We start from the raw sequence: 19,073 nt of genomic DNA, 5'->3' as shown, positions 1-19,073 counted from the left end.
GATTGAAGATATTAGCAGCATCAAAGATTTAAAGAAATAATTCAAAATTCTCATTTAATATATGTTCCCCTGATGAGTACCAATGTCTCTGGAAAAGTGATAAGTAGAGAGGTTAAGATAACAAGAGGAGGCTTTTGATCCTTTCAAAAAATAGTAAGCCTGGTGATTTGGGAGAGCTTTAAAAATCAGCAAAAGATGACAAGGAAATTGTTATAGGTAGAAAATAGAAAATAAAAATGATCAAGCAAGAAATGACTGGAAAGTAAAAGCCTGTTAGCCTCACATCAGTAGTAAAGCAGATGTTATGATCATACCAAGAATATGATAAAAGGACAACTGGAACATCGCAATATGATTAGGCTGGGTCAACACAATTTTATTAAATGCAAATCCCTTTGATAAATCTGTTTTTGGTGGTGTAACCAGCAAGGTAGGAAAGGAGAACCTGTGCAAATAATATATTTGGAATTTCAGAAGATGCCATGCAGCAATTGATTGCATAATTAAACTCATCAGTTTGGGATAATTATTTATTAATAGACAGAAAGTAGCATGGCAATGAATGCATTATTTCAGTGTTGTTGCAGGATGTAACTTTGAGTTCCATAAGGATCAACTATTTATTACATGTATCAATGGCTCTGACAAGAAGATAAAGTGTGATACATCTACGTTTAATGATGATGCAAAGCTGTATGGAAAGTAAATTACGAGGGAGAGGAGTTAAATGATTGGACAAGGAAGTGGCAGATAAAGTGTACTATGACAAAGTGTAAATTTATCCAACTTGGTAAATTTTTGAGGGCAGAGATATTTTAATTCAAAGAAACCTGGGTGTCATAAATCACAGAAAGTTAACATTCAGGCAAACTGGGTGACAAGATATTAAGAGTGAGAAAGTTTAGCTGCAGTTGTTTGTAGCATTGCTCATTTGTATGGAATACTGTGTACAATTCTGGATTCAGGAAGAATTCAGCAGCTTTATTGATGAGGTGTGAGGGCTGCTCAAGGAGGATGATTGAATAAAATTGTCTCTTATCCTCTGGAGTTTAGAAAGAAGAAATGTAATCTGATTTAAACATAAAAAATGTTTAGAGGGCTTGAGATGGAAGATACAGAATGGCTGTTTCTCTGGTTGTAGAATCTAGACCTATGGATTACAATCTCGGTAGCATGTCTGCTGTATAGCACTGTGATTAGGAGAAAGTCCTTTGCATGCTGAGGACCTTTGCCATTCTCCCTCTCAGAAGCCTGTGGGTGATATGTATATTCAGTAGTGAGGCTCATATAATTTTGAGTAGTAACGGGATGAAGGGTTAGTGGGGTAGACCATGATCGTGTTGAAGGGAGAAACAGACTTATTGGACACATGGCCCATTTCTGTTATCTGTTGTGATTTCATCTGCCTGTGTGAAGTTTTCATTATTTCTCTTTCTTTTGCTTTTTAATTTTTTCTCAAAGGCTGCAGAGCATTCCAGTAACACCATGTCCCACCACTACAACATCTCTTTTCCTTGAAACTACACGAAAAACAGGCTACTGTACTTAAGCCATTTATTGCATGATATGTATATTCTCTGAAACTTATCACCATGTTTTTGAACAAGTTCATTAACTATTGTTGAGCAATTCCTATTTCACCAAAGGTGTTAACTGCAGTTCAGTGACAGCAGCCTCCCCTCTGGGTCAGAGGGTTGTGCATTCAATTCCCATTCCAGGAACTAGAGCAAATAACACAGCCTGATATTTGGGTGCAGCACAAAAACAGGGGTTCTGTCTTTCCACGGCCCTGGTTGCCTTCTCAGACCAAGCTTAAAGATTCCATGGCATTATGATGATGAAGAGTGAGAAGCATTTTCCTGGCCAATATCTATTGTTCAGCCGACGTTCACTGAGAAGGTGATATGGTTATTAACATTACTGTGTGTTAATAGCCACCATGGGTTCAGTATTTCATTTGGTGTAAAGCACCTTGGATGCATCAATGTTATCAAAGACACTTTAAAAAGTGCAAGTTTGGTCTTAAAGTCAATGTCAGATTATTCTGGTGAACTAACCTTTGGTTTATTTAAACTGGGGCCCACTAAGACTAGGAATAATATATGAAAATCAAAAAGGCTGCAGATGCTGGAAGTATAAAATAAAAGCAGGAAATGCTGGAAATGCTCAGCAGGTCAGGCGTCATCTGTGGGAATAAAATCAGTTAACGTTTCGGGTCGAAGACCCTTTGTCAGAACCTGTGCTTCTTCTAATGTTTCTTTGACCTGAATCATTAACTCTACTTCTCTCCCTGCAGATGGAGCCTGGTCTGTTGAGTATTTCCAGAATTTTCTGTTTTTATTTTTAAAATAATATGTGGTATTTTACATTGCTGCTACTCAGCTGTAGCGCAACCATAGAACTGTTAGTTTAGGGAAAGCTGCCACATTGCACATTACTTTAAAATTAGTGTTTGGAGCAATATGTTAAGGGGAGGGGAATTAAAACGGTTTGCAACCAGGAACTCCAGACGGCCCTGGCGGACAGAGCACAAGTGGTTGGCAAAGCAGTTGCCTAGTCTGTGCTTGGCTGAAGTGGCCATATCGAGAGAATTGAATGCTATGGACAAGGTTGGAGGAGGGATCGGTGGTGGGGGGGTGGGATAAGCATGGAACCAAATAAGGGAGCTGGGGTAGACAGATGGGAACAGCAGGTGGAGGGGACCCAGTGGGGGGAGTGTGGGGGTGATGGGCAGATGGAGTGGGGAGGAGGGGAAACAGGGTGATGGGGCCTGGGAGGTATGGGGTCGGTAGTAGGAGGAACTGGGCTCCTCTGTCTGCCTATCTCCCCTCCTCACCTGGATCAACCAATCACTTGCTACTTCTTGCCCCCACCCCTTCTCCTCACCTCTTTATACTGACATCTGCCCTCTTTTAGTCCAGATGAAGGGTCTTGACCCAAAATTCCGGTTGTCTGTTTCCCTTCATAGATGCTGCCTGACCCAATGAGTTCCTCCAGCATTTTGTTTTTTGCTAAACTTTGGATAGTTTTAGTGACAATGATAATCACAAATAATTCCTTTTTTACCCTTATGAATTAAGTCCTTGTAACTAATTCAGCAAGGAGCTGCGAGTAGTATTCGGGTATGAGGATGGTAGTCTTGAGATGTGTTTTTGAGAATTTCTCCAAATTATGAATCACCGGATGGTTCTTGGATTCAGGAGCTTTTGTAGGGAGTATAGGGTCTGTGAGCATTGAGTAGGGTCTGATATAGGGAGGGATTATATTTTGGCAGTGTTGTGGAAACTAGGGAATAAATGTCTCCTCTCATCACTCAGTGAGGCATGGCTGCAAATTTAAAACTTACACACCAAAGTAAACGATTTTTGTCCTTCCTGCCAATCCCATGTATGGTGCACTTATGTTTTTAAACAAGTGGTCCCCCAGCTCACTATTCAGCCATAATCATCATCCGAGCAAATCTATATTGAACACTTAGAACTGCAGCACAAAGAGTTTTATCTAGTTTCTAAGCAATTAGCCTGGAAACAGCTGTTAGTTGATTAAAGGCTACAGTAAATGTTTTAATTTTATTTACTGATTGTATGATACAGTAAAAGTGCACACTGTGTGCTTTAATAAAACAACAGTCAGTTCCCATCTAAGTGACAGAAAAGCAATAACTGGGAGCTTTGGAAGCTGGATTAGTTAGTTGACCCAGCCTTCAGAGGAGATTAACTGGTGACCATGCATGAGCAAAGGTGGTGAAGGAGGATAAACAGCAAGAGTGGAAGGGACATGATGAGGCAAAGGCTCATGGGAAGACGAAGAGTAAAGGAGCCATGATGCAATGTTACAGAAGTAAAGATGCTTACACCACACTAAGTGCAACAAAGTAGAAACATTGTGAGAAAGCACTGCCTCAAACAGAGCCATGGTATCTTGGAAATAACCCAAAGCCAAACCGAAGCCCACATGCGCAGTACAAAATTCTTCCAGCAGTTTAAACTGCTTTTAAAGAAAAAGAGAGTCGAGTCAAATTTATTGTCATGTGCACGAATACAGTGAGGTACACGTACAATGAAAAACTTGCTTGCAGCAGCATCGTAGGCATGTAGATTCAGACAAAACACAGAACATAAATTATACAAGATAATGAAGAAAAAGACTTGTGTAACACAGACTTTAGTGCAGAAAAAGACACCGACAAGTCCATGGCAGTGCAAGAGGTGGTCCGTAGTGTTCCATTGTTGAGGTAGGATTAGGGTTGCGCAGGTTGGTTCAAGAACCTGATGGTTGTAGGAAAGTTGCTGTGGTGAGTAGTACGAGCACGGGAGCGGGAAGTCTCGTTTGCCGTGGTAAGTATCACGAGAACCAGAGCGACAACAAGAATGAGAGCGGGAAGCAGTTTAAAAAGGTAGGCCCGCTTTTGTAGTTTTTGCTGCTGTGGTGAGTTGACAGATCTGTTGGTTAGCTAATTGCATAATTAGGCAGCAGCTGCCAATAGAGTCAAGCGGAGCGGTCAGTTTTGGAGTGAACAGTGTCAGAGTGGGGAATTGAGGCTTTGGCTTAAGAGGTTTCGGACTAGGTGAGCGGAGGCTTCTTCTGGTAGGTTCTCTTTCTTCCTTTGTTATTTTGTAGGGTGTGGGAAGTCAAGGAGTCCTCCAGTGTCCCGGAGGACTACGCCTGCAGGAAGTGCATCCTCACAGTGCACTTCCTCACAGACTGCGTTAAGGAGCTGGAGCTGCAGCTGGATGAACTCCGGATCATTCGGGAAGGTGGAGAGATGATAGACAGGAGTTACCAGGAGGCAGTTACATCTAGGGTGCAGGATGTAGGTAGTTGGGTAACCGTTAGGAGGGGGAAAAGGAATAGGCAGTCAGTACAGGATACCCCGGTGACCATTCCCCTTGATAACAGGTATATCGTTTTGGATACTGTTGGGGAGGATGAATTACCGGTGGAGAGCCACAGCAGCCAGATCTCTGGCACGGAGTCTGGCTCTGTGGCTCAGAAAGGAAGGGGGGAGGGGAAGAGGAGTGTGATAGTGATAGGGGATTCATTGATTAGGGGAGCAGACAGGAGATTCTGTGGACAAGAACGAGACTCCCGGATGGTATGTTGCCTCCCAGGTGTCAGGGTCAAGGATGTCTCGGATCGAGTGCACAGTTTTCTTAAGGGGGAGGGTGAGCAGCCAAAAGTCGTGGTGCTCACAACGTCCTGAAGAGCGTGTTTTGGGAGTTAGGAAGGAAGTTGAAAAGACCTCAAGGGTAGGAATCTCTGGATTGCCGCCTGTGCCACCTGCCAGGGAGGGAAGGAATAGGAGGATAAGGCAGATAAATGAGTGGCTGAAGAGTTGGTGCAGGGGTCAGGGGTTCAGATTTGTGGATCATTGGGATCTCTTCTGGGATAGATACAACCTGTACAGAAGGGACGGGTTGCACCTGAACTCGAGAGGGACCAATGTCCTTGCGGGTAGGTTTGCTAGAGCTGTTGGGGAGGGTTTAAACTAGGTTGGCAAGGGGATGGGAACCAGAGTGTTACATTAGTTGATGGATCAGTTGGTGTAGAAGTAGATGGGATCTGTACAGAGAAGGTGAGGAAGGATAGGCAGGGGATAGGGCATAAATGCAGTCAGTTAGATGGGTTGAAATGTGTTTACTTTAATGCGAGAAGTGTTAGGAATAAGGGTGATGAAATTAAAGCATGGAACAGTACATGGAATTACAATGTCGTGGCCATTACAAAGACCTGGTTGTCACGAGGGCAGGAGTGGCTGCTTGATGTTCCGGGGTTCAGATGTTTCAAAAGAGATAGGGTGGGAGGTAGCAGGGGTGGGGGGGTAGTGGCATTGCTAATTAGGGATAGTATGACAGCTGTAGGAAGGGAGTGTGGGTGGAAGTCAGAAACAGGAAGGGAGCAATCACTCTATTGGGAGTATTCTGTATGCCCCCAAATAGCCTCCGGGACACTGAGAAGCAGATAAGTAGGCAGATTTTGAAAAGGTGCAAAAATAACAGGGTTGTTGTCATGGGTGACTTCAACTTTCCTAATATTGTTTGGCACCTCCTTAGTGCAGAAGGTTTAGATGGGGCAGAATTTGTTAGGTGTGTACAGGAAGGATTCCTGACACAGTATGTAGACAGGCCTACCAGAGGAGAAGCCATGCTGGATCTGGTACTAAGCAATGAACCTGGTCAGGTGACAGACCTCTCAGTGGGCGAGCTTTTCACCTTTAGCATAGCCATGGACAAGGATAGGAGCAGACATTATGGGAAAGTATTTAATTGGGGGAGAGCAAATTACGATGGTATTAGGCAGGGACTTGGAAGCATAAATCATTCTCTGGTAAATGCACTGCAGAAATGTGGAAATTGTTTAGGGACCACTCACATGGGGCTCTAGATAGGTTTGTTCGATTGAGACAAGGCAAGGATGGTAGGGTGAAGAGAGATGGAAGGTTTAGTCAAGAGAAAGAAGGAAGCTTTATTTAAGGTTTAGGAAGCAAAAATCAGTCATGGCTCTTGAGAGTTATTAAGGTAGCCAGGAAGGAGCTTAAGAAGGGACTTAGGAGAGCTAGAAGAGGGCATGAGAAGGCCTTGGCAAGTAGGGTTTAGGAGAACCCTGAGGCATTCTACACATATGTGATGAACAAAAGATTGACGAGGGTGAGGGTAGGACCGCTCAGGGATAAGGGGGGAAAATGTATCTGGAGGCGAAGGAGGTAGGGGAGGTTCCGAATGAATACTTTGCTTCAGTGTTCACCGAGGAGAGGGACTTAGACAAAGGGGAGGTTAGCGCAGAACAGGCAAATGTGTTGGAGCATGTTGAGGTTAAGAAAGAAGCAGTGTTGGAGCTACTAAAAAGCATTAGGATAGATATGTCTCTGGGGTCAGATAAGATATACCCCAGGGTACTATGGAAAGCGAGGGAAGAGATTGCTGGAAAGTTAACAATGATCTTCTAGTCCTCCTTGGCCACAGGAGTGGTACTGGAGGTTTGGAGGATGGTAAATGTTGTTCCATTGTTCAAGAAAGGCAAAAGGGATAAGCCTGGGAATTTTAGACCAGTTAGTCTTATGTCAGTGATAGGCAAGCTATTGGAGAGGATTCTTAGGGACAAGGTTTATGAGCATTTGGAGATGCATAGTCTTATAAGGGATAGTCAACATGGCTTTGGGAAGGGCAGGTCATGCCTCACGAGCTTAATACAGTTTTTTAAGGAAGTGACAAGACAGATAGATGAAGGTAGAGTGGTGGATGTGGTATATATGGATTTTAGCAAGGCATTTGACAAGGTTCCCCATGGTAGGCTCATCCAGGAGGTCATGAGGTATGGGTTCCATGGAAAATTGGCTGTGTGGATTTGAAATTGGCTTGCCCACAGAAGACAGAGGGTGGTAGTAGATAGAGAATATTCTGCCTGGAAGTCGGTTCTGTTCTGGGACCCCTGCTCTTTGTAATTTTTATAAATGACTTGGATGAGGAAGTGGGGGGTTGGGTTAGTAAGTTTGCAGATGACACGAAGGTTGGAGGGGTTGTGGATAGTGTAGAAAGTTGTCATAGGTTACAACAGGAGATAGACAGGATGCAGAGTTGGGCAGAGAAGTGGCAGATAGGGTTCAATCCGGAAAAGTGTGAAGTGATACACTTTGGAAGAACGGACATGAAGGCAGAGTACAAGGTTAATGGCAGGATTCTGAGCAGTGTGCAGGAACAGAGGGATCTTGGAGTCCAAGTCCATAGATCACTCAAAGTTGCCGCTTAAGTTGATAGGGTGGTTAAAAAGGTGTATGGTATGCTGGCCTTCGGGGGATTGAATTCAAGAGCAGAGAGGTAATGTTGCAGCTCTATAAGACCCTGGTTAGGCCACATCTGGAATATTGTGTTCAGTTCTGGTGACCACATTATAAGGAGGATGTGGAAGCTTTGGAGAAGGTGCAGAGGAGATTTACAAGAATGCTGCTTCGATTGGAAAACACATCTTATGAGGAGAGGCTGAGCAAGTTAGGGTTTTTCTCCTTGGAGAGACGGAGGATGAGAGGAGACTTGATAGAGGTATATCAGATTATGAGAGGCATAGACAGAGCGGACAGCCAGCATCTTTTCCCCAGGGCGGTAATGGTCAATACTAGAGGTCACCCGTTTAAGGTGAGTGGAGGAAAGTTTAGGGGGGATGTCAGAGGTAGGTTTTTTACACATAGAGTGGTGGGTGCCTAGAATGCACTGCCAGAGAGGGGGGGTTAGGTGCTGATACGATGGGGTCATTCAAGAGACTCTTAGATAGGCACATGGATGAAAGAAAAATAGAGGGTTATGGGAGGTGAAGTAGAGAGGAGAATAGAATGTGGATAAGGTTTACGTAGGTTGGCACAACATTGTGGGCCGAAGGACTGTACTGTCCTATGTTCTAACTGTTCCTGAACCTGTTGGTGTGGGACTTAAGGCTTCTTTACCTCCTGCCTGACGGTAGTAGCGAGAAAAGGACATGGCCCGGATGGTGGGGATCTTTGACGAAAGATGCCACCTTCTTGAGGCAGTGCTTCCTGCAGGTGATGTCAATGGTGGGGAAGGCTGTGCCTGTAATGGACCAGGCTGTGTCCACTACTCTGCAGCCTCTTGTGATCCTGTGCATTGGAATTGAAATACCAGGCCATGATATAACCAGTTTTGATACTTTCTACAGTGCATCTGTGAAAGTTTGTTAGGGTATTTGGTGACATGCCAAATCTCCTTCAGCTTCTAAGAAAGTAGAGGCCAGGAAAGTTGAATGATGATACAAAACAGAAATGTACTAGAGCCTTGTCATTTGAGGAAAGAGACAATTTGTTCTCAGATTTGCAATTTTGAACATTTGGAAACATTGAACACTAAGGAGCTGATAACATGTCCCTGGCCAATAGTTTATGTTTAATGCAAGGAGCAAACTTTGTGTTGTAATATTACATTAGCTCTTTTCAGCATACAGTTTTAATATGTGGGTTGTCCAGCACCTGGATCCAACATCTGGTTAAATATTAAAACTGTTGTATTTCTGAAGATGTAGATGATCTGTTGCAACAACTAATAACAGTCCAACTTAATGGGACATCAGTCAGGGTATTATTGACCCTCTCTGGTGAAAGCCCATTCTATATAGATGCATCAGTGAAGCCTGATTGAAGATGGCCAAAAGAGTTGAGTAATCGTTTAGCTGGCACTTGAGAGAGGGAGACTTCATTACACCCTGAGAACTGTCCTGTCCTTTCCATATGCACTGGCGTGACTTCCCAGGCTATCAAGCATTTCTATGGCAGTGCATTAGTATATTACATGTGGCAAGCAACAAACACTAAACACCCTGCTGACACTGATAGCTTATTTGCGCATAATATTCTTGCTTAAAATAAGTGAATAAAGATCACGTTGGATGCACGACAACTTGCTAATAAAGGTCAAAAATTGCTAAGTCAACAAACTAGCTTTTAGGTCACCCTTACCTAGGCATTTTAACCAGTGAACGCAAACATTCGTTGTTTGCTTATTCAAATTTTTATGATGTATTCTTTATAAATAATGTTTTCTTTGCTATCCATCATGAAAATTTCAGAATCACAGGTGCTCCTGCTCACATGTAATGTTTGCCTGTGTGCAATTAACAACAGAAAACCACAACTGTCAATGCATGTATATGAAAATAATTCACCTGAGCAAACAAACCTTAGAGAATTCCATCTCCAGTTTCTTTTAAAGTCACAAGAGAAATAAAAACAAGGAACTTAGACTCCTCACATTTTAAATCCTATTGGTACTCAAACTATGATGAGAAATTCTGCAAACTGCCCTTGTTCAAAATGGAGAGTATGATTGAAAGGTCATGGGGCAAAAAGATCCATTCTACATTTTTAGAGGTCTCCAGTTTTGTGTTTTTATATTAAAAGTTAATTCAAACAGTAAATAAAATGATTACATTGTGAAATATATAATAACTTAAATTTAGGCAATGGAGGTTTTAGTTATTAAAAAATAAATAGTGGCTCAGTGTCTTTAAAAAATTAACATTTTGAGTAGTTTTGGTGGGGTGCAATAGCATTCAGGATACTTAACTAAACCTACCCCTGCTGTTACAGACTTCTTAGAGCGATGGATGCAGACAATCGCCTGCGTTCCTAAGAAGCATCACCTCCAGATTTTTCACCATTCTGGGCTGCCATTTACTGATGCTATGATGGCTTTGTCAGGCAGAATAAAAATCAATATGCTCTGTAACAGGATACTTGTGTGTCAGCCATAAGGTTGATATTAGGAACCCTGATAACCACATGGTTGTCACCTCAGGCAATTTGCCCTCTTGGGAAGCCTAAAATCCTCTTGTCCAGCTGATTGCTTCAAGCAATAGTGAAACTGATAAAGGACTTGCAAATAAAAACAGAAAATGCTGAAAGCATTTAACAGGTCAGGCAGCATATGTGGAAATAGAAACAATTAACAGTTTTAGGTTGAAGACTCTTTAGTAGGACTACATCAGAGTAGTTGCAGAACATTTTTGTAGATAGTATTCACAATAGTTGCGTGCAATAGTGGAAAGAATGAATGTTTAGGATGGTGGCCAATTAAATGGACTGTTTTTTGCCCATTGATGACATGTTTCCTGAGTGTTGATGCAGCTCCCAATTCTGATGAAGGGTTTTTGACCTGGAATGTTAACTTTTCATTTTCCACAGATGCTGCCTGACCTAATGAGGGAAACAAATGACTGCAGATGCTGGAATCTAGATGTGAAAAAAAACAAGGTGCTGGAGGAACTCAGCAAGTCAGGCAGCATCCGTGGAGAAAAACGGATGGTCAACGTTTCGGGTCAGGACCCTTCTTCAGAACTGAAGATAGGAAAAGGGGAAACCCAATATATAGGGGGAGAAACAGAGCAGTGATAGGTGGACAAAAGAGGGGAGGTGGGCTGGGCACAAGGTGGTGATAGGTAGATGCAGGTAAGAGATAATGTTTTCTTTGCTAACCATCATGATGCACCCGACTATTGTGAATACCATCTACAAAATGTTCTGCAACTACTCTGATGTAGTCTTAATAAACAACCTGAAATCGTTAACTGTTTCACTTCCACATATGCTGCCTGACCTGTTGAGTGCTTCCAGCATTTTCTGTTTTTATCACTGTCATAACGGCCTCACCGCCCTCTGCTTCTTTCTCGACCAGAGGCAGAACCAGTCCCCTTGCACTAACACTGTCCTCCGCCTAGCTGAAATTGTCCTCACTCTAAACAACTTCTCTTTCGATTCCTCTCACTTTCTACAGACCAAGGGCATAGCTATGGGCACTTGCATGGGCCCCAGCTATGATGCCTGCCTTTTTGTTGGCTACGTTGAACAGACTCTTTTCCAGGCCTACTCCAGCCCCATCCCTCAACTCTTTCTCCACTATATCGATGACGGCATTGGTGCCACCTCTTGCACCCGTGTGGAACTCAACTGTTTCATAAATTTTGCCACTAATTTTCACCCAGCTCTCCGATTCACTTTGACTTTCTCTAGTACCTCTCTCTCCTTTCTCAATCTCTCCATCTCCATCTCAGGAGTTTCTTTATCCACTGACATCTTCTACAAACCCACTGATGCCCACAGCTACCTTGATCACAGTTCCTCTCACCGTCTCTTGCAAGGACACGATCCCTTTCTCTCAATTTCTCTGCCTCCGCAGCATCTGTTCCCATGATGAGGTTTTCCAGTGCAGGACATCTGAGATGTCCAATTTCTTTACTAACCATAGCTTACCCCCTACTGTGGTCGAGAGAGCTTGCACCCACATCTCTGCCATTTCCTGCACCTCTGGTCTCACCCCTACCCCTCCCAGACCCCACAGGGATAGGGTCCCCCTTGTTCTCTCATTTCATCCCACCAGTCTACGTATCCAACACATCATTCTCCACCACTTCCGCCATCTCCAACAGGACCCCACCACCAAGCACATCTTCCCCTTTCAGCCTTTCGCAGGGACCAGCATCTCCGCGACTCCCTAGTTCACTCCTCCCTCCCTGCCCATCCCGCTCCCACCCCGGGGACTTTCCACTGCCTCCCGCCATAGGTGCAACACCTGCCCCTCCATCCAGGGACTCAAACAGTCCTTTCAGGTGAGGCAGAGATTCAGCTGCACCTCCCCTAATATTATCTACTGTGTTTGGTGCTCCAAGTGTGGCCTCCTCTACATTGGTGAGACCAAACACAGACTAGGTGACCGTTTCGTAGAACACTTGTGCTTTGTTTATAATCGCGATCAGCATTCCCTGTTGCCAGTCGCTTCAACTCCCCCTCCGACTCCATCACTGATATGACAGCCCTTGGCCTCCTCCACTGCCAGGAGAATTCCAAGCGCAAACTGGAGGAACAGCACCTCATTTTCTGTCTTGAGACCTTACAGCCTAACCGCGTGATCATCGAATTCTCCCACCTTAAGTAAACCAACCCCCACCCTGCCTCTTCTTTTCTTCCCTTTCCTAGCCTCTCTTTTTTCTCCTCGCCATTTTTTTCTCTCTCCTCCCATGCCGCCTGCTCCATACCTTTGACCCACCCCCTGGTGGATCTGCTCTCCCCTCCTCCCCCGCACCTGCCTATCACTATCTCTTACCTGCATCTACCTATCACCACCTTGTGCCCACCCCGCCTCCCCTCTTTTGTCCACCTATCACTGCTCTGTTTTTCCCCCTTATATATTGGGCTTCCCCTTTTCTTATCTTCAGTCCTGAAGGAGGGTCCTGACCCGAAACATTGACCGTCTGTTTTTCTCCACGGATGCTGCCTGACCTGCTGAGTTCCTCCAGCATCTTGTTGTTTCTGACCTAATGAGTATTTTCAGCATCTTCTACCTTAATTTTAGAAAAGTATTTCTGCAGTTTTTTTTGATTTTTTAAGGATTTGAAACCTCTCACATCTGTTTGATGCAGAGGTGCACTGCAGAATGTCTGCTATTGCAAAAGATCCTGAAGTAGCCCACACCGATTTGGTAATGCGCTGGTTTCATGTGGAGGTAACTTTCAATTCCACCAAATGGGCAGCCTTGCTCCAGATGCCTGTGGCTCAATCTGGAGCAGTTGGGAACACCCTAAATCCCAGGAAAACAGTTTTATATTTATTGCTAACATGACAAAGTGCGAAATTGGAGTACCTTAAACATTACAGGTGCAGACAGCCGGCATTAATCTTTGAATCTGCATTTGATGAGCACTGAATGCACTCTCATCAGAAGCATAATACAGGTACCAAGCTCGGAAAGGAATATGCATTTTGTATGGATCAACTTAAATGATAGAAGTCGATAGAAATGTGAACTAAACAAGAGGCAGCAGAAATAAACTGATAACTATGGCAACTATCTCAAAAGTAACTAATGACTGGACTAACATGCATTAATATTGTTCCACCCATGCAAAACCATCTAACCCTTTAACAGCAAAAATGATCTTTAAGAACTCAGCCCAAGTAAAATGTACTCAGTTCATAAAGACAATAAATATTTCTTTATTATTTATTTATGAGTGTGTGTTGCAAAATGTTGTCCTTCTTTAAATGTCCTTAATAAAGTGGGGTTCAGTCACCCCTTGAACCTGCTGCAGTCTACTGTTGTTGGGTATGGAGCTATATGCAAAGGTGAAGGAATGTGATATGTTTCAAGTAAGTATGATTTGTAAGTTGTTGAGCAACATGCAAGATGTGGCATTCCCATATGCCTGCTGATCTTGAGCTTTTAGATGGTGGAGATCGTGAGTTTGGGAGATGCTGACAAAGTAACCTTGGTAAATAGCTGCAGTGCATTTAGTAGTTGCTACACTCTGTAGTCATAGTGCATCAGGGTATCACCCTAATATCACCCTAAATATTTAGGGTGGTAGAATCGGCACAGTTCCATGGCTTTTTTTTTCTGAATGGTGTCAAGTTTCTTGCATTTTTTTTGGAGCGGCACTCATCCAAGCAACTGAAAAGTTTTCTACTGTGATCTTGATTGTACTCAGTAGATGATGGAAAGGTCTTAGGGAGTCATTTGTCACAGGATTACCAGTCTCTGACCTGCTTTTGTAGCCATGGTGTTAAGTTTCTGGTTAGTGATGACCCTTGAATGTTGATAGTGGATGATTCTGTGAAGGTAAAGCCATTGAGTGAGAGTTTACACTGTCTCTTATTGATGGCAGTCATTGTTTGCCTCTTGTGTGACACAAATATTATTTGCCATTTATCACCCTATTTCCTGGATGTTATTTAGTTCTTTGATGCAGGCACGGGTTGCTTCACTATCCGAGGGGCTATGCAAACCTTCTACTTCTAAACAAGTGATGGAAGGAAGTCACCGTTGAAGCAACTGAAGATTCCCCCAGGGCACTGGAAGTCCTGTAGTGATATCCTAGGGCCAGGATGACTGACCTCCAAAAATCACAATTGTCTTCCTTTGTACAGAGTCTGACAGCAGCGAATGGAGACTTTTCGTCTTGATTTGCATTGTCTTCAGTGTTACCAAGGTTACGTGATGCCAGTTTTTTTCAAATGCTGCCATGATGTCAAGGGCAGTCACTTTTTCATTGCTTCTGAAGTTCACGTCTTTGGTCCCAGATGGACCAAGGTTGTTATAAGGTCTGGGGCTGTGCAGTCATGGTGAAATGCAAGTTGCGAATCAGTGAGTAAATACTGCTTGATAGCACAGTCAATGGCATCTTTCATCATCATGCTGATATCGAGAATAGATTGATGGGGTGCTAATTAGCTTAATTGGATTTGTCCTTTTTTTGTGATGCTTTGCATGTTAGAAATCATATCAAAGGACCTTATTTAAATATATATCTTTGATAATCAGACCAGCAAAGTGGCTTTGTTTACTCATGATTTTCAGTAATTTGAATGTGATTGGGACACAGTGTCTGAGCCTGATTTCCTGTTATTTCCCATTAAGCTTTGCAGTACTGCTGTGTCTAGAACATGATTCCTATTTACTATTCTTTTCAATTACTTCAATACTTTTAGTAGCAAGCAATGCAATGCAATCCTATATTTAAGGCAATCTGGTGTTCATCCCATATGTGATTTGTCCATCGTAAGAAAGACCCTGGACAGAGATGTGACTATCAAAGCCCATTCCTCACTCCGCTGGTCATCTCTTTCCTGCTTGCAAATCCTTTCAAATACCATGTGACTCTTCTTTCTATTCAAGGATCTCCCCTCATTTTCCTTACACGAGTCCATCTACATATAAAGAACATTTCCTGAGAAAGGAACTAAATAATTTTTACTCAAAAGAAATATCCAAAAGCAAGAGTAATTTGGTTTTCAGTGATTTTTTCTTGAATGTAGCAAAACCATTATTTAAAATGCAGGCCAGGTGAATTGATAGATATCAAGATCATGAATATGCCCAAATTGTCACAAATAATGCCTAGGGAAACCAGAGTGTAGGCCTCCGCATACGCCTGTTTAGTGGTTGACGGTTATGCACAGTGGATACATCATTTATTAAAATACCTACAAAAAAGTTATCAAAATGCCAAATGGATTTTGCTCTCAGCAGATATTTGATGCATCTGTAAAATTCTGAGAAAATCTAGATTATGGAGATTTTTTCCAAGTTCTAATGTGTGACGTGATTGAAGTATAGAGATATTTTCCAGTCTGGGTTGGGTTTTGGAAGTATTATAATGAGGTCTGTGGTGTAAGGGTTAATACTCAAACTAATATTGACATGTTCCTAAAATTCTAACTTTAAATTAGCATGATGGATTGCAGAGAGTTCCTTCGTGTAAGCATCAAACACTGAGGTTGTATGTTGTGATTATCAAAACACTGTTACAGGTATATTACAGGAAGGTACTGTGTATTAACAACTATGATGTATTACTGGTATGGATATTTCAGTTATCCACGGGACAATTTTGTAACCAAAGCACAAGACGCAATACATACTCAACTATAGTTATTTGAAGTTCTGCTGGTTGTTTCAAATAACATAGCTTGCAAGGACCAAGATAAAAAGGAAAGCAAAATACGTAGGCTTTCAACAGAATATGTTGAAGAGCGTTTGAAGATCAAAAATTCACCAGATATTGCCTGGGCCCTGCAGAGAGAAAAGTGGCTGTTTTAAATTATTTTCAAATGCTATTACGTTCTACTATTATATAAAGGCAGGTTTCTTTTTAACAAAAAATGCATTGGAGTTCCATAAAAGCTGACCACTATGATCATGCTTCTGCAGTCAGATACTTTTTTTTCAGCAACTTACATTTATATAAAGCCTTTAATGAGAGAAAAAAGCTTCTTGAAGTGCTTCAAAAGAGGTGAATGATAAAATGTCTTTAGGTAGTGTTGACTGTGGTTTTAAGTCAAATATGGAATTAACTGAGACTCAACTAAATTGAAGATTACTTAGTCCTTCTATTTTAGCTGGGTTAGAGTTGTAGAATACAGGAAGGAAACAGGCCATTCAGCTCAGATTGACCAGTGGACACCCATCCCTGTTAATCCCATCTTCCAGTGCTTGGCCTGTAGGCTTCTCTGCCAAGGCCATTTAAGTATTCATCTAGATACCTCTTAAATGCTGTCAGTGATTCTGCTACCACCAATCTTTCTGGCAGTGCATTCCAGGTACTCACCAATCAGGGTGAAAAAGGTCCCCCTCAGATCTCCTCTAAACCTCTTACCCCTTATCCTAAATCTCTGTCTTCTAGTTTTATTCACCTCTGATAAGGGGGGAAGTTTCCTGCAATCTCCCCTACCTGTGCCCCTCATAATTTTATATATCTCAGTCATGTCACTTCTTAACCTCCTCCGCTCCAGGGAAAACAGACCTAGCCTCTCCAACCTCTCCTCATCACTAATATGTTATTGGTATTAAAGAGAACTGCATAAGTACGCATTAATTTTTGAGTCAATGATATTCATTCTACTGGGTTGAAAAAAGTAATTAGTGCACAACATATTTTAAATTAATTATTATTTGAAAATTACATACCTCCTCCTTTTTCAGGTTAAATTTTTTTCGTGACATACCTGATTTCCGAATCTTGGCCTGTGGAGGAGACGGAACCGTAGGTTGGATATTGGATTGTATTGGTATGTTAAATATTCACAAAAAATATATTGTAAAAGATAATTTATTTTTATATACTAAATTACATTAAATCTCTCTCACTAACTGTCAGAAATAATACTTCTACATTTGATTCTTAACTGTGGTCTTATTTTTATCGTGTATGTTAAATTACAACTGCTCTGATGGTCTTTACAATTTCCATTTGGCCTGAACTATGCATATATGTTTTTTCTATTTCAGATAAAATCAGCCTAATAAAACACCCACCTGTAGCTGTATTACCACTGGGGACCGGAAATGACCTCGCTCGATGTTTGAGATGGGGAGGAGGTAAGAATGATGAAACATGATTCACTGCAGCTCCTATTAGGTGTTTTATCATTGAGGCTGCTTCTCTGGGCTTCAATTGTGTAAATAAAGCCTCTTTGTTGCCCATACTTAAAGTAATGCAATTCTCCAAGGGGCAATCTTGTAATGTTTCTCATTGGCTGTTGAAAATAATACTGGTCCTGAATAAAGATTGTGCACAGCAACCGAGAGAAAGAGAGTTGCCTTATTTTTGTTTTATATATTGAAAGCAATTAGTGTTCGATTTCAAAGTGTGGTTCTTAAAAGTTCTTGTTTTGAATGTTTATTAATTGCTTTCACAATAAAACTGACATCATTTCATGGTGATTGCCTGGTGCCCTGAGTTAGCCTGAATATTGTAATGATTGTTCAGAACCCAGAAGATACAAGATATCCTCATTAGTCACATGTACGTCGAAACACATAGTGAAATACATCTTTTGCATAGAGTGTTTTGGGGGCAGCCCGCAAGTGTTGCCACACTTCCGGCGCCAACATAGCATGCCCACAACTTCCTAACCAGTACTTCTTTGGAATGTGGGAGGAAACCGGAGCACCCAGAGGAAACCCACACAGACACTGCGAGAATGTACAAACTCCTTACAGACAGCGGCCAGAATTGAACCCAGGTCGCTGGTGCTATAATAGCGTTATGCTAATCGCTACAGTACCGTGCCTGCCCTGACTGACTCTCTATATCCCTAACAGGTCCAAACTCTCCTTCGCACACCACAGCCCCTAGACCCAACTTACCCCCATCTCTTTCCTATTTGTGTCAGCAGTGATGCATGATAAAGCTGCCAGTTTCACAACCCCATTTGATCAGAAAACTCCTTGGAGTGCAGAGATTGCAAACTTATGGGCTTCAAATAAGACTAAATTGCTTCCCTTAGGTAGGAGTGGACTTGCACCCAATGTATGTGAAAGCATTAAAAACAACTGCAGCTTGACATTAAGTGAAATGCTCAAAATCTGAAATAAAAAGAGAAAATGCTAGAAACCCTCAGCAGGTTGGGTAGAATCTGTGGAAAGAGAAATAGTTAATGTTTCAGATCCAAGACACTTCATTAGAACCTGGAATGGAAGAAGATAAGTTAGTTTCAGTTGCAGAGTAGGTGGGGAGGGTTGGGTAGAACAAATGGAATATCTCTAATAAGATGAAACCAAATAAGTAAGTGTGACAGGTAGAATATGATTTTTTTGTCTGTGTTAGGTGTTGCTAATGGGAGAATATGCCCAGCCGTCCAGGTTAGTAGAGGGAGAAAACTGAGCCAAATTCACAAGTTGATGACAAGCAGAAATGGCCAGTTCTGACACAGGTAGAAAGAAAGAGCAAGTTACCGAAAGTTGGAAAACTTGATATTGAGTATGGAAGACTGCAGTGCAGCAAGACAGAAGATGAGGTGTTACTCCTCGAGCTTGCATTGGGCCCCATTGTAACAGAGCAAAAAATAATATAGAAGAGATGGGATTGTGAACACCAAATGCAGTACACTAGTTTGGAAGAAGAACAAATGAATCATTGCTTCACATGGAAGGACTCTTTAGGTCCCTGGATGGTAGGAATGGAAGAGGTGAAAGGACAAGTATTTCCTGCAGTTGCAAGGGGAAGTACCATAAAACAGGAAATGGTTGGGGGAACTTAAGAGTGGACCAGAGAGTCACAAAGGAAATGGTCTCTTCTAAATG

At 42.3% G+C, this 19,073-nt stretch overlaps 1 protein-coding gene across 6 annotated transcripts in view; it reads left to right on the top strand.

The window, feature by feature from the left end:
* LOC127571220 (diacylglycerol kinase beta) overlaps positions 1-19,073 on the top strand; it is a 450,652-nt gene that overhangs the window by 261,835 nt on the left and 169,744 nt on the right. For all 6 annotated transcript variants that reach the window (XM_052017450.1, XM_052017424.1, XM_052017441.1 and 3 more), the window contains 2 exons: positions 16,971-17,056; positions 17,277-17,366. In XM_052017450.1, the coding sequence (XP_051873410.1) occupies positions 16,971-17,056; positions 17,277-17,366 (176 nt within the window). The remainder of the gene's footprint in view (positions 1-16,970; positions 17,057-17,276; positions 17,367-19,073) is intronic.

Source organism: Pristis pectinata, chromosome 1, assembly GCF_009764475.1.
Source record: "Pristis pectinata isolate sPriPec2 chromosome 1, sPriPec2.1.pri, whole genome shotgun sequence".
In the NCBI taxonomy this organism is placed as follows: Eukaryota; Metazoa; Chordata; class Chondrichthyes; order Rhinopristiformes; family Pristidae; genus Pristis; species Pristis pectinata.
The sequence above is the reverse complement of the archived record's forward strand: the minus strand, read 5'-3'. Positions and strand labels throughout refer to the sequence as shown.